General features: G+C 40.7%; 1 protein-coding gene and 1 long non-coding RNA gene across 10 annotated transcripts in view; one reads left to right on the top strand and one right to left on the bottom strand.

Moving 5' to 3' along the window:
- LOC105491852 (programmed cell death 1 ligand 2) overlaps positions 1-11,166 on the top strand; it is a 62,252-nt gene extending 51,086 nt beyond the window's left edge. The window contains exons 6-7 of one of the 2 annotated variants that reach the window (XM_011758570.3): positions 1,110-1,163; positions 8,172-11,166. In XM_011758570.3, the coding sequence (XP_011756872.1) occupies positions 1,110-1,163; positions 8,172-8,203 (86 nt within the window). In that variant the 3' untranslated portion in view covers positions 8,204-11,166. The remainder of the gene's footprint in view (positions 1-1,109; positions 1,164-8,171) is intronic. The other variant, XM_011758571.3, reaches the window with a different exon arrangement.
- Positions 1-23,123, bottom strand: part of LOC105491853 (uncharacterized) — a 177,329-nt gene that overhangs the window by 116,477 nt on the left and 37,729 nt on the right. The gene's annotated exons all lie outside the window — the stretch shown is intronic.

A 23,123-nucleotide genomic window follows, 5' to 3' on the forward strand; every position in this document is an offset into this window, starting at 1 on the left:
ACCTGGTATAAAGGGCAAAAGCAGAATTAGGAATGGACTGATTTCAGGAACCCAGGCAATGGCAGGGGTTGGGCATTAAATCTCTTTCACTAAAAGAGAATCAGAGTGGGAGAGAATATGTGAAATCAGAGGTTAAGAAAAAAGTGAAAATCTATTCATGATTGCAAAGATATGAAACCAACCTAAGATCCCATTGATGAATAGGTGGATAAAGAAAATGTGGTATATATACACCATGGAATACTACTCAGCCATAAAAGAGAATGAGATAATGTGTTTTGCAACAACTTGGATGGAGTTGGAGGTCATTATTTCAAGTGAAGTAACTCAGGAATGGAAAACCAAATACCATATATTCTCACTTCTAAGTGGGAGCTAAGCTATGGGTATGCAAAGGCATACAGAGTGGTATAATGGACATTGGAGACTCAGAAGGAGAGAGTAGGGAGTGGCAGTGAGGAATTAAAAAGCTGCATATTGAGTTCAATGTACACTACGTGAGTGATGAGTGCACTAAAATCTCAGATTTCACCAGTATACAATCCATCCATGTAACCAAAAACCACTTGTACCCCTAAACCTATTGATATAAAAAAAAAATAAAAGAAAGATGTGAAACCAAGGAAAGTTACTGGTGAGCAGCATCCCATTATGTGAACTTGTGCTTCTGAACCAGTAACTTGAGTTACTTTGAACCAGTATCAGTCACTTATACCTTAGTGTAAATTAATTGATCAGAACTTCTGACCTGGGCCAGGGAAGGCAGGGTAGAAGTGGCAGTCAAGACTAAAGCAGAAAAGGGAGAGCTAATTCTGCAGCCAGACATTTCCTGGGTTGGATACCCAAATTAGTCCCTCAGCCTTTAAGTGCCTGAGGGCCAGGAGTAGACAGAGGAATGGAAAATGTGGGTCTTCTTTGTTCACACTCTTTGCCTAGGGGCCAGATTTTACATTATGCATTACTATCCTGAGGTCCCAGGCCACAGAGAACATTTGGGCTTCCCTATGTGGATTTATCTAGATTTACTTTTTGTTGTGCCATATTTTAATCTATAAACCAAACAATTTTCTCATTAATCTTATTCCATTTCTGGAATTTTTCTTTTTCAGACACAACAAAAAGATCTGTCACCACAAAAAAGAGGGAAGTGAACAGTGCTGTGAGTAAGCATGATTTTTGCTTTTCTTTCTTACCTTCTTTTCTCTCTCAGTTTGAATTTTAAAGTAACCACTGTTCTATTAATTCGTGGAAGGCAACTGAATGGTTCCAGCTTATAGAATCTTCCTGTTTGGTAACATTTCAGCGAAGCCTTGTTCTTAGCCCCAGAACAATCATGCCATCTTTTGCTCGGTCTATATTCCTAAGCATTCCCAGATGATACTGCACTGGACCTCTGGTCTCACATAGTTAGATATGGAGTTAAAATCTAACAGCAAAGAGAAGATATCCAACTGTGATGCAATTGACAGTGGATGTTTTTGCAACAAACAATGATTAAGAAGTACATTGTTGTGGGCTGTGAGTCAAGAGTAATATGGGCAAAACAGAAGTCTCTTCATGAGGTTGACAGGCTTGGAGCTGGAATCTGTGGAGGAGGAAGGATATGACCTAGGGGTCAGAAAAAGCGGGTTGCTAAAATCATTAAGCCTGGTTGGATGAAAAACTTAGACTCAGGGGAAGCAGCACATGATTGTGGGGGCTGGCAAGTTGGAAATGTGTAGGGCAGGCCAGCAGTCTGGAAACCCAGGCAGGATTTCTATGTTACAGTCTTGAGGCACAATTCCGTCTTTTCTGGGAAACCTCAGTTTTTCGCCCTTAAGGCCCTCAACTGATTGAATGAAGCCAACCTATATCATGAAAGGTAATCAGCTTTACTCCAAGTTAACTGATAGCAAATGATAATTACATCTACAAAATACTGTCACAGCAACATATAGACTAGCATTTGACTAAGCAACTGAGGACAATAGCCTAGCCAAGATGACACATAAAATTAATCATCACAGGCACCAAGAGATGAGGGGGACAGTCTTGGCCATATACTTGGCTGAAGTAAGTCAATTTGTCATTCCTGCCTGAGCCTTTATAAATAGAAGTAAGTAACCAACTACTATCTGGTCATTGGAGTTGTCCAAGAGGCCAGGGTTCTGTCTAATAACTGCTCATGCATGAACCTGCCAACCTAGATTGCATGCAGACTACCAGTTTGGTGTTTTTGTTTAGTTCAGCAGGACTTTCTTCTCAGCTCACTGCCTCTCAAACTTTCAGCAACAAAAGGACATTCTGTGATATCAGAATCTACCACTCTAAGTATTTGGATGCAATAGCAATGAATATCTGAGTAAATCTAGGTGGGGAGTGGGAGCACCCTGTAGCCAAAATGACTTAACAAAATCAAACCAAAGTTTTGAAAATGATGTCTTGGTTCAATGAAGAGATTACTTGAGGTAGGTTTGACTTATCTAATATCTTATTTTCTTTGTCAATACCTAATGAGGAATTTAAATATTTCTAGATAGCTTTGGAAAGGTCCCTTAAAGAGGCGCCAGCATACCACTGCCAGATCTAATCCCCCAAACACTGTTTTCATCATCATCATGTCATCTCTTGTCTCTACAGATCATATCAAATCCTTCCCAGGGTTTTTCAGGCCTTTTGACAATTAGCCGCATTTCACTAAGCCAACTCATCTACCACTTCTCAACAAAACTTTTCCTCAAGTCGAGCTGCTCCACCAACACCACTGCCATGAGCTCATTCCCACTTCTGTGCCTTTGCTTACATTGGTTATTCTTTTGGAACGTCCTCCCCATTCCTTCTGACTTGTCCAAATCCCAACTTTTGGCATGGTCTACTTTAAGATACAGTAATGATTAACTTTATTATTATAACACCAGGCTTCTGTTCTAAGACATTAGAAGTGTGTTTAGACTAGCTCATTTAATCCTCACAGTAGCCCTCTGAAGTATTTACTCCCTGCTTCCCATTTTATAGGTGAGGAAGCAAAACATGAAGCGGTTAACTAACTTGCCCAAGGTATACGGCTAATAATATAAGGACCAATAAATTGATTCAGCAATCCAGGTGTCCAAGTCCAGAATCCACACCCATACACTACACTCTGCTTTTTTAAAATTTAATTTAATTTTTTTTAGAGACAGGGTCTTGCTCTGTCACCCAGGTTGGAGTGCAGTGGTATGACCGTGGCTCACTGCAGCCTCAACTTTTGGACTCAAGCGATCTTCCCACCTCAGCCTCCTGAGTGGCTGGGACTACAGGTGCATGTACTTCTTCCAAGACTTTTATTCAGATGAATATTTTCCCTTCCAACTTAAGAAGCAAAGGGCTTGCTGGTTTTGCTTCACCAACCAGCAACAGAAGCAAGACCTGACTTGTGAAAATGCCTAGTAGAGTTCAGTATTAGTGCTGTTTCACCATTTCCTGGATCTCTCGCCTTTGTGTACATGATAGAATTGCACTTCTCTGTAATTAATTTGTAGTTAAGTGTGGTCATGTAACTCACTTTCGTCAATTAAGGTGTGTGCCACTGTACCTGGATTTTTTATTTTTATTTTTTGTAGAACTGGGGTCTCACTATGTTGCCCAGGATGGTCTCAAACTCCTGAGCTCAAGCAATCCTCCTGCCTTGACCTCTCAAAGTGCTAGGATTCCAGGCAGGAGCCACTGTGCCCAGCCTACATATACTATACTCTCTTGCTTAATCTGTAAGACTTTCTCCCCCGACTCATACCTTTCTATTTTTCCTCTGCATTGTACACACAATCTATACCATTCTTAAGCACATGATTACAGCATTATTTTCTGGCTGCTTCTATGTGTCTATATTTTAGGTCCACCTGGTCAATATAATAGTGGGATATTAGTGTTAATGCAACTATATGGTATTTGATATTTGTCTTGTTGTCCGTTTATCAATGCTTCTTACAGTTTATTATATGATAAATTTAAAAGGTGTCCAATTTTGACCAAATTTGACTCAATGCTAAAAAAAGAATATCAAAATAAATTTTGTTTAATTTTAGTTGAGTCTATCAACTCAAAAAAGAACAAACTACAACAATAACAAGTTTCAGAACATTTTTTAAATTACTGATGTTTTTATGAGTATAAAAATAAAAAAGTACAAAGAAAACAAAAATAATTTAGAATCCATTGCCCAGAAATTGCCATGGTTAAGATTTTAATATTGCTCAAGACCAGACAGCTCAGGGCTTTGACGTTCTCACACCCATTCTCTGCCATCCAAGTTCTATCCCACCCCAAAACCATCCATTATGAGGAGACTGTACAGCTGTAGGCTGCCCGGGAACCATCCTGCACTCTCATATTGTGACTCAGCATCTTGGGAGATGGAGTCTTGAGACTTGGCCTGGACATGTCCCTTGCATGTACTTCTTCCAAGACTTTTATTCAGATGAATATTTTCCCTTCCAACTTAAGAAGCAAAGGGCTTGCTGGTTTTGCTTCACTAACCAGCAACTGAAGCAAGACCCGACTTGTGAAAACGCCTAACAGAGTTCAGTATTAGTGCTGTTTCAGCATTTCCTGGATCTCTTGCCTTTGTGCACATGATAGAATTGCACTTCTCTGTAATTAATTTGTAGTTAAGTGTGGTCATGTAACTCACTTTCGTCAATTAAATGTAAGCATAAGTGATGCGTGTTATTTCTGAGTAGAAGATGTAAGAGTTGGCACGTGCTTTGCCGTATTTTCTTTATCCATCTGGCATGGTAACCAGTAACATTCTAGGTAGTAATTGCTCCATCAGTCTCAGTCTCTGAGTAACTAAAATTGACAGAGTCCCCTGGTGATCCTCAATGTACAAGGAACATGAGCAAGAATAAGCTTTTGTTTTTTATATTGAGATTTTGGAGTTGTTTGTTCCTACAGCATTACCTAGTTTACTCTAATACAACATGGAAAAAACTGGAACCTGTAATAAATAGACCCTACATTGCATTTAAACTTCTATTTCTGAGGAATAATAATGTGGGGAAATACTTTCTATATAATAAAAAAATAGAAAAATTGCAAAATAAAAATATACTTATATATCATTCATGTTCCATTAAAAATGTTATTTATAGACTCACCATATTCCCTTCCTCCAGAAAAATAGAAGTAAAAATATGAAAATGCCTGTAATTATGTCTTTGGATTATGGAACCATGTATTGCTTTTTACTTTTATGTTTTCTGAATTTTATTTTTGAGTGCCCTGATATATTACTTTTACGAAGAAGAATACTTTCTGAAGCCATTTCAACCATCTCCACTCACCTCTCTAGATCCCAGTAGTTAAATACATTATATAGGACTCTTCATCAGTCCTTATCAACTTTAGGAAGGGCAATGCTATACCTTCTTTAAAGGACACCTACCAATGTCTTAGTTGCCTTTCAAAGATTCCTAGCACAGCTAAATGTGATGGATATGCTCTAAGGATGTACGAGCTGAAGTGACTTGCATAAGGTCATCTCATAACTTACTGTTAGAAATGGAGCTAGAACTCAGACCCACTGAGTCCTTGTCTGTGACACACTGCCCTTTCCATTTGTGGAAGTTGTTCTTGTATCTAATTTTACTTGTGCTGCTATCTGGGCCTATGCCATTCTCCCTCTTATGCAGACAAGCAGATAAACAATAAAACTTTAGGAGTGGGTTATGATACCATAGATATATATCATCTATCCTTTACAAAATAGTTACTACAGTCATCAAGCCTTGGTTAGAGTTTACAGACCATGTATCCTAGCTACCTCATTTCACAGATTATGACATTGGGGGCTAAGAGATATTAAGTGACTTCCTTGAGTGAAACAGTAGCAGACCAAAAAAAGTCATGATTCCCAGCATAATGCTACTCACTCATTTATTCATTCATTCACCCACTCACAAACGTGTATTAAGAGTCTGCTATTTGCAAGACCCTGTCAGTTATATTAGGCCATGTGGGAACTAGAAGGATAAATTTATCAGTCATCCAAGATTCTTACAATAAAATATTACAGATAAGGTACTCAAGATTAACAGTTCTCATTCACATAATTTGGGTTAAAACAAGAAGCCAGCTTTCTATATGCTTTTGCATATAGAAAGACTATATGCCAGTCTTTATGTTTTTTTGTTTGCTTTGTTTGTTTTCTTGAGTATCCTGTCTTCTTTCTAAGAACTTCCACCTGAGAACTGACCACAGCGTCAGCATTCCACATGGGCGTGTTTCCTTTCCCCTTTCCCATTTCAGTGGTTTCCAATTTCTTTTTCTTTTGCCATTATAAATCTTTTGCAAGGGAAATATTAGACAGAACTCCTACATGTCTAGCAAATTAAAATAGTGGTGAAATTAGAGTGGAGGATATAATCACCCTACCATATGTCCCTACAAAGGCCTCTAAGGCAGGGGTCCCCAACCTCTGGGCCACAGACCGGTACCAATGGCCTGTTAGGAACTGAGCCACACAGCAGGAGGTTAGCAGCGGGCAAGTGGCCGTTACTGCCTGAGCTCTACCTCCTGTGAGATCAGCAGCAGCATTACATTCTCATAGGAGCATGAACCCTATTGTGAACTGCACATACAAAGGATCTAGGTTGTGTGCTCCTTATGAAAATCTAATGTCTGATGATCTGAGGTGGAACAGGTTCATCCTGAAACTATACCCTACCCCCACTCCCACACCCAATCCATGGAAAAATTGTCTTCCACGAAACCTGTCCCTGGTGCCAAAAAGGTTGGGGACCACTGCTCTAAGATACCTTGTACTTCTTGGAACGTATTTGGAAAATCATGTCGCTCTCAAATTATCCCTATATCCTGAAGCCCACCTTACTTACCAATCCACAGAAATGCCCAACCCATGTCAGGCAACTTCACACTTTCTTTCTTCAGGTAGCACAGTTGTCTCAGGGAGGGAGGAGGGTGCTATTAGCAAGAGGAGTCACTAACAGCTTCACTCACCTGTGCCCATGAATTTTTAATGGTGTGAAAAGTCTGTGTATTTTTTATGGTTCTCTGTAGCTCATATAAGAGGGACAAACAATACATGAATACAAACAATACATGAGTTCAGAGATGGGGACAAATATCACTTTAAGCTGAGGATAATCAGGGAAGAAGAAAGGTTTCATGGGGGAGGTGACTTTTGAACCAGGAAGAAATGGAAACAGCAGACTATTCTAGATAGAGGAGACACTAAGAGGAAAGGCAAAGAGGCAGGAAGGTATGGGAAAGTGCACTTGACCCCGTTCAGAGAGAAAGCCAGGTGTGAGATAAGGGGGAAAGACTGTTAGGGGACGTATTATAAACCATTAATTCCAGGCAAAGGTTAGATTTTACTTACTAGGCAAGAGTGCTTCAGTTAGATCCCAGCAGGAAATGGAGGGCATGCTTAGAATAGGTAACTGAGGCAAGTTTAATGAAGAGACTATTTACAAAGGTGTGTGCAGCATTAAGGGAAACCAGCAAGGGATGCTGAGCATGCCAGGATGTAACAGCAGGTAGGGAAGGTGACTATCCCTAGGTCTGAAGGAGAAAGGGGAGGGAGCAGTTCCCAGAACCCTAGTAAAAATGGCAATGAGAAAGGTCCATCTGGCAGGACCTGTGGCCTTTAACAGAGGGACAAAGTCAACCTACAACTTGTCTGGGAGGTTGCTGAGGAATAGATACCCCAACCTCGCTCTTAGCCCATTGCAACCCACTTTTTCACCTAGACTGAGCCCAGTCAAAGACAGAGGGAGGAGTCCAGTGATGTAGTCTACAATGTCATCATCCTGGAGCATGAATAGAGTGCAGCAGGGTGAATAATGAGTCTGCAGGAACTAATAGAAATATCTGACACAATAGGAAACTATAAGAGGTTTTGAATAGGAGAGGCCCCTGAAATGTGCTCCAATATTACTGAGCTATGTGTGGCCCATAGAATGGAAAAGGAACGGCTCTTGCAATAGGTCTGAGGAGAGAAGCTGAACACTTGGACTAGGGCAATGGTAAAAACTGTGGAAAGAAAAGATTTTAACGAAAAGTTTTAAACCATGCTGCTTCCAGCTAGATGAACATTTTTAAAAAAAATTAGTTCCTCACTCAAATTTTGGGGAAGTTATATATTTTCTAATAATAACAAATGATTTTTCTTATTTGTGGGCTTTTCTCCCCAGATCTGAACCTGTGGTCTTGGGAGCCAGGATGACCTGATGTGACATCTAAAGAAGCTTCTGGACTCTGAACAAGAATTCAGTGGCCTGCAGAGCTTGCCATTTGCACTTTTCAAACGCCTTTGGATGATCCAGCACTTTAATCTGAAACTTGTAACAAGACTAGCCAGCACCTGGCCATGAAACTTGCCCCTTCACTGATCTGGACTTATCTCTGGAGCCTATGGCTCTGAGCAAGCACGAATGCACTTTACAAAATTACCCCACTGGATCCTGGACCCACAGAGTGCCTTGAGGCTCCTTCTTGCTGCCAGACTGAAAGCAAAAGGAATTATTTCAAGTTTCCTAAATGATTTCCAAAAGCAGAGGTGTGTGGAAATTTCCAGTTACAGAAACAGATGGGTTGCCAATCGAGTTATTTTTTATCTATAGCTTCCTCTGGGTACTGGAAGAGCCTATTGAGACTATGAGCTCATAGATAGGGCTTTGCACAAACTCAAATCATAATTGACATGTTTTATGGCTTACTGGAATCTTGATAGCATCTGAAGTTGTTATAATTAACAGAGAGCATTTAAATATACACTAAGTGCACAAATTGTAGAGTAAAGACATCAAGCTCTGTTTTTGAGGTCTAAGTCACAAAGCATTTGTTTTAACCTGTAACAGCACCATGTTTAATGGTGGTTGTTTCTGTTTAAACTACATCTTTCCTTTAGAAATTCTTGGTTTCTTTTTAATTTTTTTACCTTAGAAATCAACGATATACAGTCAAAAATATTTGATATGCTCATACGTTGTATCTGCAGCAATTTCAGATGAGTAGCTAAAATGGCCAAAGTCCCAAACTAAGGTTCCTTTTCTGGCCCTCTATATGACTTTAAACTTGAGCTTTCAGTGCCTCAGTTGGCACATCTGTGATACAGCAATGCTAAGTAGTCAAGGCCTTTGATAATTGGCACTATGGAAATCCTGCAAGATCCCACTACTTATGTGTGGAGCAGAAGGGTAACTTGGCTACAGTAACGGCTTTATTTTGTTAAATTTGTTCTTCATACTGGAGCCATGAAGCTCAGAGCATTAGCTGATCCTTGAACTATTCAAATGGGCACATTAGCTAGTATAACAGACTTAGGTAGGTGGGCCTAAAGCAAGCTCCTTAACTGAGCAAAATCTGGGGCTTATGGGAATGAAAGGGTGTGAAATTGACTAACAGACAAATCATACATCTCAGTTTCTCAATTCTCACGTAAATCAGAGAATGCCTTTAAAGAATAAAACTCAATTGTTACTCTTCAACGTTCTTCACATATTCTACTTTTGGGTAAGAAGTTTGCTCAGGGTCTTGCAAGTCAGTAAGGTTAATATCCTGTTATGCCATTTGGCTCCCAAAGATTTGAAGGCCTTTGAGGCAAACTTGGATGTACTTTTCAGGAGGGTTGGGTCCTAGGGATGCTTGATCTGGGGTTCCTGCTGGAGGAGGAGCACTTCCTAACACCACAGAGAGCAGGGCAGGAGACAAGGCCTTCTTCCCTGGAAGAAAGCCCAGCTATGCTACCCCTACCCCCACTCATGCCCCAGATATGTGATAAGTGTGCTGAATTCTTGGGTGGTTTTGTTTAACTCTGCTAGGAACCCAGTGGCATAATGGTTTCTGTCAAAACATTTCCATCTTTGTTCCTAGATTGGGGCTCTCTTTTAGAATACCAAATAGGGAAAGGATACCCTAGCTGTATTATCCTGAAATCTGGGTTCTGTCAGGAGAGAACATCATAAGGCATTATGTCTTAGCTTCAGAAATTTTCTATACTACAGCATGCTATCTTAACACCTAACGTTTATCAAGTACTTGCTATTGCCCAATATTGTTAAGCATTTTACACATACTATTGGAACGAATCATCCCCACTCTCTGAAAAAGACACTATTAATGACTCCATTTTACAGATAAGGAAAGGCAGAGAGAGGTTAAATAATTTAGTTAAGGCTGCTCGTTCAGTTTGAAAGGGATGGAGTCAGAGCAACAAACCTATATTTTTCATTACACATCATAATGTGCCCTGATTTCCTACCATATGGGGTTTAAAGTGGTATTTTTATACTGTGTGGTCTCTTTGCTAGTCAATAATTAATTTCAGAAACAACAGATGCTGGCGAGGGTGCAGAGAAATAGGAACACTTTTACACTGCTGGTGGGAGTGTAAATTAGTTCAACCATTGTGGAAGACAGTGTGGTGATTCCTCAAGGGTCTAGAACCAGAAATACCATTTGACCCAGCAATCCCATTACTGAGTATATACCCAAAGGATTATAAATCATTCTACTATAAAGGCACATGCACATGTATGTTTATTGCAGCACTATTCACAATAGCTAAGACTTGGAACCAACCCAAATACCCATCAATGATAGACTGGATAAAGAAAATGTGGCACATATACACAATGGAATACTGTGCAGCCATTAAAAAAAGGATGAGTTCATGTCCTTTGCAGGGACATGGATGAAGCTAGAAATCATAATCCTCAGCAAACTAACAATGGAACAGAAAACCAAACACCACACGTTCTCACTCATAAGTGGGAGTTGAACAATGAGAACACACGGACACAAGGAGGGGAACATCACACACCAGGGCCTGTTGAGAGGGCAGGGGCAAAAGGGAGGGAGAGCATTAGGACAAATACCTAATGAATACAGGGCTTAAAACTTAGACGACAGGTTGATAGGTACAGCAAACCACCATGGCACATGTATACCTATGTAACAAACCTGCACATTTAGCACAGGTATCCCAGAACTTAAAATAATAATAATAATTAATTTCACTCTTTTCCAGGGAAGTGCTATAGGAGTGTAGGTGGTGTGTGGGTTCTGGCATCAGAGATTCAAACCCCAGCTCAACTAGGTATGAGTTATACAACTTTGAATATATTGGTTGACCTCTAAGCATCAGTTTACTTCAATATAGTGAGACCTGGCTGGGCGCGGTGGCTCACGCCTAGCACTTTGGGAGGTCGAGGTGGGTGAATCACTTAAAGCCAGGAGTTCGAGACCAGCCTGGCCAACATGGTGAAATCCCATCTCTACTAGAAATACAAAAATTAGCTGGGCATGGTGGCACATGCCTGTAATCGCAGCTACTCAGCAGACTGAGGCAGGAGAATAGCTTGAACCTAGGAGGTGGAAGTTGCAGTGAGCCGAAATCACACCACTGCACTCCAGCCTGGGCGACAAGCCAGACTCTGCCTCAAAAACAAAACAAAACAAAACAAAACAAAAAAAGCATATATATGATATACTGATACCCCATCTCTGCAAACAATTTTGTAAATTTTTTTTTTTTAAATTTAAAGGGGCCAGGTGCAGTGGCTCACGCCTGTAATCCCAACACTTGGGAGGCTGAGGCAGGTGGATCATGAGGTCAGGAGTTCAAGACCAGTCTGGCGAAGATGGTGAAACCCTGTCTCTACTAAACATACAAAAATTAGCCGAGAGTGGTGGCAGGTGCCTGTAATCCCAGCTACTCAGGAGGCTGAGGCAGGAGAATCACGTGGACCCGGGAGGCAGAGGTTGCAGTGAGCCGAGATCACGCTACTGTACTCTAGCCTGGGCAACAGGGCAAGACTCCGTCTCAAAAAAAAATGAAAGCAATTATCTTTCTTGGTTTATCATGACGATTTTGAGCACAGGTTTTGTCATTCCCCTTAGACTCCTAGAGAGCAGAAAAGGAGTGAGATTTTTGCCATGTACCTGGTACATGATAGGTATCTCATGCATGGTCACCTCTGAAACTCATTATATATTGGGAGAATGGCTACTATTAACACTTCTACTTTTTTTTTTTTTTTTTGAGATGGACTTTTGCTTTTGTTGCCCAGGCTGGAGTGCAATGGCACAATCTTGGCCCACAGCAACCTCCACACTCCCCCCACAGGTTCAAGTGATTCTCCTGCCTCAGACTCTGGAGTAGCTGGGATTACAGGCATGCACCACCATGCCCAGCTAATTTTGTATTTTTAGTAGAGGTGGGATTTCTCCATGTTGGTCAGGCTGGTCTCAAACTCCCAACCTCAGGTGATCTGCCTGCCTCAGCCTCCCAAAGTGCTGGGATTACAGGCATGAGCCACTGCGCCCGGCCAACACTTTTACTTTTTATGGCCTTGATATAATGGGCTAAAACATATATAATGACAATCCTTAAAAAACTTAGATGAGTTATAAGTCTGGAAAAAAAAAGTACTTTTTACAAAAGGAGCAAAAATAGCATTCAGGAGAGTTTGAGGAATTGAGAAAGACTAAACAAACAAAAATCACCTATGATCTCATCAAGCACAAACACTTTCATCTTTGCTGTTTGTTTCTGCTCTTTGTCCATTTATGTATTTAAGTTTGGCTATGGTTGTAACATGTAATTTTCTATACTTTAAAAAATTTGGGGCTGGGCGCAGTGGTTCACGCCTGTAATCCCAGCACTTTGGGAGGCCGAGGCGGGCAGATCACCTGAGGTGGGGAGTTCAAGACCAGCCTAACTAACATGGAGAAACTCCGTCTCTACTAAAAATACAAAATTAACTGGGTGTGGTGGTGCATGCCTGTAATCCCAGCTACTCGGGAGGCTGAGGCAGGATAATCGCTTGAACCAGGGAGGCGGAGGTTGCATCGAGCCGAGACAGCACCATTGCACTCCAGCCTGGGTGACAAGAGTGAAACTCCATCTCAAAAAAAAAAAAAAAAGAAAAAGAAAAAGAAAATTGTCATCTACCATAAGCTCACACTTATGTTGCTGACATGTGTTCCTAATTTTCATTTTTAATGGCTGCATAATATTCTACCAAGTGGCTGTGACAAAATTTAATTAACTGTTCCCCCTATTAATGGAAGATTACAGTTGCTTCTGGGTTTTTTGCCAGTTTAGTTACAAGCTTTTGTGCTGGATATCCTCCACTTGACCCTCCAGATCCATTCTCCAGCCTTCTCCTCCCTGTTTTGGGTCCTATGAGGCTGACTTGTATGGACTATATCAATGGGCTCCATTGCTGTCTGGCTTTTGATTGGGTTCAGCCAATGGGGACACTGGCAGGAGATCAGAGAATGGGAGAACAGTAATGCCAGGGTACTCATTCCCCAGGCTTTCCCTCTCCAGGGTCACTGCTGGTTGGATAATTCTCTCAACTAAAGGTCGCAGCTCTTGTTGAATGACCCTTTCCACATGGCTGCATCTGCCTGTGGGTTCCAGTAACTGCTCTCTCCCATCCCCTTTTCATATCTGGGTGCCTACGTGTCCCCTCACCCCTGCAACAAAGACACACACGTGTGAAAACACACACACACACACCTGTTCCTGCTAGCCCTTGGGTACTACACTATTCCTTAGAGTTCCCTATATCCGGCCCACGCCTCTACAAAGAATCTCTTTAATTAGCTCTCAAATTATGCAGTTCAATGTCCTAAATGATATATCATGCTATTTCAGATAATGCATGTCTTTTTACATCTAATTTCATAAGGATGGGTACCTGAAAAGAGAATTATGGAGTCAAAGAAATGTGAACACTTCAGGCTCTTGAGTTCATACTGTCAATTTACTTTTGAAAAGGATCTGTTTGCATTTCTACCAGTGCATCCTTCCAGCACTGGATATTTTTAAATATAATTTTGCTAAGTCAATAGGTTAAAAAATGGTACTTTATGGTAATTTAAGTTTTCATGTCTTGGATTACCCTTAAGTTTGCTTATAAAACCTAGTTCTTGCTGTGCACATTGTTATTCTGGAGTTTGTTTAAATCTGTTCCTCCCTTCCCCACTCATTCTCTAGTTGTATAATCTATTTCCTTCATAACTCAATTTTTTAGAAGATCAACTTTTTAAAGCCTCAATGTCTTCATCTATTTACAGATATCCTAATAATAACACCTCTCTCACAGAATTATTGTGAGAATTAAATGAAAAGAAGCATGTAGCATATAAGAAGCATCCAAGAAACATGAATGCTTTCCTCCTTAATAATTATGCATGGAGTTTAATTGACAAATTATGTCTATTTTTTGAAAATATTGTGTCAGTTTTCTTTCAAGTTTATATTGAAATTTACCTTATAAAATAATATTATAGATGAGCAGAACAATTCAATATTATCCAGATTTGTTTTTATATATTACGTGACTTTAGAAGATTTGTAACCCTTTTAAGCCAAAATCTTAAAAACTGTATTTATTTATTTATTTTATTCTATTTTATTTTGAGACAGGGTCTCACTCTGTCTCCCAGGCTGGAGTGCAATGGTGCAACCATGGCTCACTGTACCTTGACCTCCCAGGCTCATGTGATCCTCACACATCAGCTTCCTGAGTAGCTGGGAGTATAGGCACATACCACCACACATGTGTTATCTCAGGTCTGGTTTCTATTATACAGATCAAGTAATGCTTTGGTAGGCTACACATCTATTATCTATTTAATTCTTTTGTGTGTGTGTGTGTGACAGAGTTTCACTCTTGCTGCCCCGGCTGGAGTGCAATGGCAGGATCTCGGCTCACTGCAACCTCCGCCTCCCGGGTTCAAGCGATTATCCTGCCTCAGCCTCCTGAGTAGCTAGGATTACAGGCATGCGCCACCACGCCCGGCTAATTTTGTATTTTTAGTAGAGGCGGGGTTTCTCCACGTTGGTCAGGCTGGTCTTGAACTCCCAACCTTGGGTGATCCTCCCACCTCGGCCTCCCAAAGTGCTGGGATTACAGGCGTGAGCCACCACTCCCGGCCCACATCTATTTAATTCTTAGAGCCAACCACCACCAAAGATTATTCCTGCCAGTAAAAAAATTCCGATTGCTACTCTGGGATCTCATCATCCACATTGAAATCAGGCAGCTTTTCCCACCTCATCCTTGTCCTATAGAAGACAGCTGCCTGAACATGTTCAAGGGTGCTGGGGCTTCTCCCACTAAAGCATTTCTCAATGCTTTAGAGAAGAAACTATTCCTTAGGCCCTTTCAGGACCAAGTGTGGTGAGGGAAGAGGTGCAGTTATACATAGTCAATTACTCCCTTATTTCTATCTCCTATACATTATTCCAGAGAAATTCTGGCAACTCAACACCGTTAAATGTTACCTACTAGTGAGTCCAAATTTCAGCCAATCAACTAAGCAAATAGTGCCATTCACAGCTGCTCTAGCTAATACATTTGTTTCAGCTAGCTTTTGTTATATAACAAACTATCCAAAACTTAGTGACTTAAAATAACCATTTATGTTTTTATTATTTTGTAGGATAACAATTTGGGCTGGGCTCAGTGGAGGCAACTCATTTGTGCTCTACGTGGTGTCAGCTGCGATCACTCATGCATTTGCAGTCAGTTGGCAGTTTGGCTGCCAGATGACTGGTCTCAGATGGCTTCATTCATATCTTCCTATTGGTGCTGGCTGTTGGTAAAACCATGTATCCTCAGTAGGATAGTCCAGGCTTCTTCAACATAGAGTCTAATCCAAAAACAGCAAAAAAGAGAGAAAACCCCATGTGCGAGTGCTTTCCAAGTCTCTGTTTGTATCATATTTGCTAACAATGTTCCATTATCCAAAGCAGCACATAACCATGCCGAAAATCAATGTGTAAAGTAATTACATGAAGGCATGATACTATTACTGTAATCATCTACAACATTAAGTCCAAAACTATCTGGAAAGTGTAGTATATCAGGACTACCTTAATCTGGCCCCAATTCAATGTTATCTTCTGTGCTCCTGGGTCTAATGCCTTTAGAAGTCATCCCCATACATATTAGTCTGGTTTCCTCTAATGTTAAGTTAACAAAATCTTACGATTCTTTTGAAGTATAAGACTTTTCCTCCTGAGCTAGACTCTGCTCTTCCCACCTCCGTATATTCTGGGAACTGACTCTAAATAAAGGCCATGAGAGTTGGGAGCACTGGGGCTGAGAAAGAATAGGGATCTCCCTTGCAAGGCAAGTGCCTCATATGGGCTTATTACAGGCTTTCAAACAAGGAAAGGCTAGTATCATCAGACAAGAAATGAGAGGCTTATTCCACTATCAAGGGAAACTCAGGGATGCTTGGGGGTTTCAACATTCTCAGTTTCATCCAAATCCACCAAAATGTCCCCATTCCTAGTCTCAGAATCCTACTCCTTTCAAATTACTGAGAAAACTTTCACATATGAGACTCAGCCAGTCTGTGAATGATTAATTTGGGTTGAATTTTTCAGTCATGTCTTTCATGTCTAGTGATTCCTGTAATTAGAAGGAATAAGAGGTACTTTCAGGGCAATCTTAGAAGCCCTCTGGTGCTCTGAATATGATTTCAGGTGAAAGCCCTGTTATTTGCTTCCTGTAAGCACCCTGGAGAAATCAGAAGCAGCCATCCCACATTACATTCCTTATAATCATCTTTACCTCCATAATGGTTAAATGCAACAGCTACTTGGTCGCCAGAAGCTTGCCTTTCATTGGTATTCAACTCTAGCAAGAATAGATGATAATTTAATCAATTGTGATGCCCTTGCATGCCATAGATTACTAGTGGCAAAGAGTTCAGCTCTCAATTCAAACCAATCTAACACCAACCACAAATCAAATCAAACCCAGAATGTCAGAATTTGATAATCTGTTTCCTAGGACCACACCTAGTATCAAGTACTAATATCAACCAGGGTCCACTCATAAAAATGGAGTGTATTTAATATTAGGAACTTGTAATAAAGATATAAGAAGACTAAAAGGGAAAAAAAGTGGATGCCAAATATTAGAACTACAGACAGCAGCTACCTTTCTGCTACCTATTGCTACAGGCATGACACATTCAGGAACTAGAAACAGGAAATAATTCCCCCTACCACCTTCCAGTCCCCAAGGGCTTCCCATTTACTGAACTTAACAGGAAGCTAGTTGACAAGGGAGGCTGGCAAATGAAATTCGTCAAAATTCCAGCCCTGGCACATCAGAGCAGAGGAGAGGAGGATGGACTTAGAGTTGAGAACAGGAAGTAAATAACCAACTCACACCTCAATCAAAATCTATCTGGATGAAGTGGAGACGTATCCATTAAGAGATGAGAAATAGAGAGACTATAAATTCCAATTAGATTGTAGCACAAGGAATTGTCTTAAACTTTGTGGCATCTGACCCTGTAACAAGGGCCCAATGTATATTTGTTGATTAGTTTTATGAGAAAAATAACAATTGGGAATCTGCTTTGACCATGAGCATAAGACAAAATAAACTTATTTATTTATTTACTTATTTATTTTTGAGACGGAGTCTTGCTCTGTTGCCCAGGCTGGAGTGCAGTGGCGTGATCTCAGCTCACTGCAAGCTCTGCCTCCTGGGTTCATGCAGTTCTCCTGCCTCAGCCTCCCAAGTAGCTGGGAATACAAGTGTGTGCCGCCATGCCTGGCTAATTTTTTGTATTTTTAGTAGAGATGGAGTTTCACCGAGTTAGCCAGGATGGTCTAGATCTCCTGACCTCGTGATCCGCCTGCCTCGGCCTCCCAAAGTGCTAGGATTACAGGCGTGAGCCACCATGCCCAGCCTTTAAGTACATTTTGTAGAAGTTGTATCAAAATTCATTGGCTGCAAATGAGAGAAAATCTGATGCAAACTGGCTTAAATTTTTAAAAGATAACGTGTTCGCTTATGTAACTGAGCAGCCAAATGTGCAACTGCGTATAGGGGGTCTAACAAATGTCTTCAGGTTTCAAATTCCATCATTTCTTCACTCTGTTTCCTTTTTGTTGATGCCATTCTCAGACAAGACATCTCCTCTTAATTACAAGATGGATGCCAATGATTACTAAACCTTTCAGATTCAAATATTTTACAAGTAAAATAAAGCCAGAGAATTTTTCTCAGCATTCTCACCAAAATCCTGAGATTTACACTGGAAAACTTATGTGATGTGCCCTCTCCAGAACATGTCTTAGGTCTGGAGCTCCACCCAGACCACATGAACTGAAAGTGGAGAGTAAATCAAAGTGACATCTTTTGTGCTAAGATGTTGCAATTGCCCAAATGCATCTGGGGACTTCTCCTAGAATTTATAGCAGAAGGTGTTAGGTGTCCATTATAAGAAAAATATCACTATCATATAACACCCCTGGGGGAAATATTTCTAAATTTCAGACGAAATATATTTTTAGTGCGTTGTCTTTCCTGATAATGTATTTCCTGCCTGTCATGGGATATGTCTGTGTTAAAGTGCTGCGCAGGGTTGGACTACATGTTATTCCTTGTGCTGGGTTTGAAACATTAGATTGCCAGTGTCTCATTGCTGGTATCCAAAATGAGGTTTAATTAAGTTTATCATTATAGCTTATCTTCATACCATGCACCAGACATTGCTCTAATAGCTTCACATGTATCATTTCATTTAAACTTCATAACTCAGTGTATTGTCTTGTCTATTTTACACGTGTATTAGTCTGTTCTTGCATTGCTATAAAGAACTACCTAAGACTGGGTAATTTATAAAGAAAAGAGGTTTTATTGACTCATGGTTCCACAGGCTGTACAGAAAGCAAGGCCAGGGAAGCCTCAGGAAACTTACAATCACGGCAGAAGGTGCAGGGGAAGGCAGGTCTTACATGGCCTGAGAAAGGAAGAGGAAGAGCAGGGGGAGGTGCTACACACCTTTAAACAACCAGACCTCATGAAAACTCACTCACTATCATGAGAACAGAAAAGGGAAATTCTACCCTCATGATCCAATCACCTCCCACCAGGCCCCTCCTCCAACACTGGGGATCACAATTCGACATGAGATTTGGGTGGGGACACAAATCCAAACCGTTATCAACATGTAAGCAAACTAAGGCCCAGTGAAGTTAGATAAATTGCTCACATCACACAGCTAGTGGCAAAGCTAGATCTTAAGATTTTGCGAGCCAGACATGACATCAGGCCAAATATCCTAGACCTGCACCAGTCAAGCCTTCAATACATAGTATTTTGTAATTATATATGTGTTTGGTTTTCTCCAACAGCCTTTGAGGTATTAGGAGCAGGACCTGGCTTTTTATTCATTTTTATAGTCCCGGAACCCAGTACAAGGATTCGCACATAGAAGATACTTAACGAATATCATGGAATTGAATTGAAAGCAGTGTGCATGGAGTTGAGGCAAGAGAGGCCAATGTGGAAAAATGTTTAGTGAATCTCCAGCATGTCCAATGGAGAAGGCTCTCTGTCCATCCAGCCCACACTCCTCCTATGTGAATGCATCAGAGTCATGTAGCTTGTTGACACTAGCCATTAAAATAATTCTAGCCACCACCCCCATCCTTCACCCCATCTATGGTCTATGCTTACTGTGGAACCTGATTATAATTAGACTCCTTATACAGGGTTTTCTATAGGAATAGACTTTTCAAAGCAACTTCTGATACGCATGTCAATGGCATTTCTTATTATAGAAAAGTCCCTTAGGAGTTTGGTTAGTGTGATCCAGTTTTTAGTCTAATTCTGAGTTTACTCACAGAAATCTAGAATCAATTTTCTAGACCTTTGAGAGAAGACCTGGTGATGGCAACAAGAATACCATTTGACCCAGCAGAAATACCATTTGACTTAGCAATCCCATTACTGGGTATATACCCAAAGGAATATAAATCATTCTATTTTAAAGATACATGCACACGTATGTTCATTGCAGCACTATTCACAATAGTAAAGACATAAAATCAACCTAAATGCTCATCAATGATAGACTAAATAAAGAAAATGTAGTACATATACACCATGGAATACTATGCAGCCTTAAAAAGGAACAAGATCATGTCCGTTGCAGAGACATGGATGGAGTTGAAAGCCATTCTCCTCAGCAAACTAACGCAAGAACAGAAAACCAAACACTGCCTGTTCTCACTTGCAAGTGGGAGCTGAATGATGGGAACACATGAGCACATGAGGGGAACAAAACACACTTGGGCCTGTCAGAAGCGGGGGTAGGGGGAGGGAAACCATCAGGAAAAATAGCTAATGGACGCTGGGCATTAGGTGATGGGATGTTCTGTGCAGCAAACCACCATGGCACACCTTTACCTATGTAACAAACCTGCACATCCTGCACATGTACCCCTGAACTTAAAATAAAAGTTAAAAGAAAATTTAGAATGGGAAAAAAGGACAGAAGGAAATATGTTAAAATATGAATAGATTTTGTTAAAGTGTTGGGGTTGTGTGTAATTTCTTTCTTTTCTCTGTTTTACAAGATTTTTTGTCAGGTAGTACAGTAACTTTCATAAAATGTTATTTTAAGTAGTTTTCCTCTGTGACATGGAAATCAGAGCTCTGTAAAGCTTACTGAAGAAACATCATGGTGTTCAGAAACAGCAATGATACTCCTGGCAATATGTGTTATTAGGAATATGAATATCTGTCAATTGTTTACAAAATTTTGGGGGATCCCTCTAAGGAGTTTTTTTCTTAATGTTGAGGGAAAAAAAACCCTAAAAGCTCATTTTCTTTCCTTTCTTCTTCTCCTTTGTTTTCTCACCTATAAAATTAGAATGGCAATAACAGTGACTCTTTGTCAATGTCATGAGATTATGAGTAATTTTTTTCTTTACATTCTTCTTGTATTTGAAAAGCTTTAAAAATAAACATTTTAAATTCAAAAAAATAAATCTTTAAGCAATCTTTAAAAATATTTTGAAATTTTAGAATTTCAGTGTCTGCTTATTATAAATCAAAAGGTCACATAAATGCCAGATATAATGTTTCTGGGGCAAAATTTTTAGATGTACAACTTGTGTTTCTTCCCTATGTCAAGTGCAAACTTTCACCTGTGTTTTCATGAGACTCTAAAGAGAAACTACAAGAAAAGTGTAGTAAGTGGAAGTTTGAAAAGGCACTGGGTTTGCCAGCATCCTGCTTGCCTAATCAAACATCATGCAGCCCCAGCACAGAACGCATGACTGAGCTGCGGCAGAACATGTGAGGTGCATGTGATTGGAGGAGCTGCCGAGCATCTTTCCACTAGTGCTCTGGGGAGTTGTCTTCAAGAACCAACGTCCTGAAGGCAGAAAACTCAAGGGTGGGGAGTGAAAGGGGTCTTTCCAAAATATAAAAACTTTTCTGAGTGTTCTCAAAATGAAGACAAGGAAAGAACAGTTTCTGTATGTGAGTGTGTGATAGTGGAATGTGACATTTGAAAGCTGTTAGGGAAAATGCCAATCTGGTAGGCTATAGTTGTATCCCCTGAGAAGCAAAATGGAAAGTTTAAATCCAGGTTGACTAGTGCCTCTACTTTCTTACATTCATCAACAAGACAGGGTGATTCACTGGACTGCCCTGACAGCGTCCCCACCCTTTCAGGGCTATGTGGCATAAAGGCAGCTCATCTAGTCCCCAGGGTATTTCAGACTCTGTATTGAGACTCTGAAACCCCCAGTCAGCACTGTGTACTTGTGAGAAATAGAAAGTACATATTAGATATGCTCTACCTTGACTTTGAGGAATGTATAGTGAGCTGGAGAATACACTACAAAAAAACAAAGCTACACGCAATCAAGTGATTGGTAAGTGGGACCAGACCATAAGACCCAAAGGAATTGAGGATGGGTGGGAGCTCCCCATGGGCAGGAGTAGCCCAAGACAGCAGAGAAGGAAAGAAAAATGCAATTTGGGACGCCAAGGCTGGCGGATCACTTGAGGTCAGGAGTTCGAGACCAGCCTAGCCAACATGGTAAAACCCCGTCTCTACTAAAAATACAAAAGTTAGCCGGGCATGGGGATGAGTGCCCACCAGTTACTTGGGAGGCTGAGGCAGAAGAATTGCTTGAGCCCAGGAGGTAGAGCTTCCAGTGAGCTGAGATCATGCCACTGCACTCCAGCCTGGGTGACAGAGCAAGACTCACCTCAAAAAAAAAGTTTTTTTAAAGTTTACAAAGCATTTTCAAATGTCCTGTTATACTAGTTGAGCCTCACTACCACCTGGTAAAGGGAGTAGAACAAATATTCACATTTTATGGATGAAGAAACTTGGGCTTATAGAAGATAAGTAACTTGCCCAATTTATCCCATTTCTTTTTCAGTAAAATTACCAGTTTGGGGTGGGCATGGTGGCTCACACTTGTAATCCCAGCACTTTGGGAGGTTGAGACAGGCAGATGGCTTGAGCTCAGGAGTTCAAGACCAGCCTGGGCAACATGGCAAAACCCTATCTCTACAAAAATTACCCAGGTGTGATGGTGCATGCCTGTAATCCCAGCTACTAGGGATGCTGAGGTGGGAGGACTGACTTAGCCCAGGAGGTCAAGGCTGCAGTAAGTTGTGAATACACCACTGCACTCTAGCCTAGGAAACAGAATGAGACCCTGTCTCAAAGTTTGGTAGCTTAGGGAGTTACAAGTTTGGTAGCTCAGGGAGTTGCCATAGACATAGAATATGTTGATTTTTAATCACAGTACACAACAAGATGTACATTTATATCCTTGTGAATAAGTGAATATGGTTGAGAGAAGAGGTTAGGTTGACAAAGCAACTGCTAAAAATTGTCTTTCTTTTTCCCTTTCTCTTATGGGTAACTTGGATGAAAACATAGAAGATGAGCTTATAATATATGATGATTAATAAAGCAGGGAGGGAGAGTCAGCTGGATAGAAGAGTTTCTATTTTAAAATCCCAGTTTGCCACAGTGGCTCACACCTGTAATCCCAGCATTTTGGGAGGCCAAGGCGGGCAGATCACTTGAGGTCAGGAGTTCAATACCAGCCTGGGTGGGCAACATAGCAAAATCTCATCTCTACAAAAAATACAAAAACTAGCCAGGTGTGGTGGAGTGGCCTGTGATCCCTGCTAATTGGGAGGCTGAGGTGGGAGGATTGCTTGAGCCCGGGAGGTTGAGGCTGCAGTGAGCCAAGATTGTACCACTGCACTCCAGCCTAGACAACAGAGTGAGACCTTGCCTCAAAAAATAAAAATAAAAAATAAAAATAAATTAAG

The sequence above is a fragment of the Macaca nemestrina genome, chromosome 14 (genome assembly GCF_043159975.1).
Source record: "Macaca nemestrina isolate mMacNem1 chromosome 14, mMacNem.hap1, whole genome shotgun sequence".
In the NCBI taxonomy this organism is placed as follows: domain Eukaryota; kingdom Metazoa; phylum Chordata; class Mammalia; order Primates; family Cercopithecidae; genus Macaca; species Macaca nemestrina.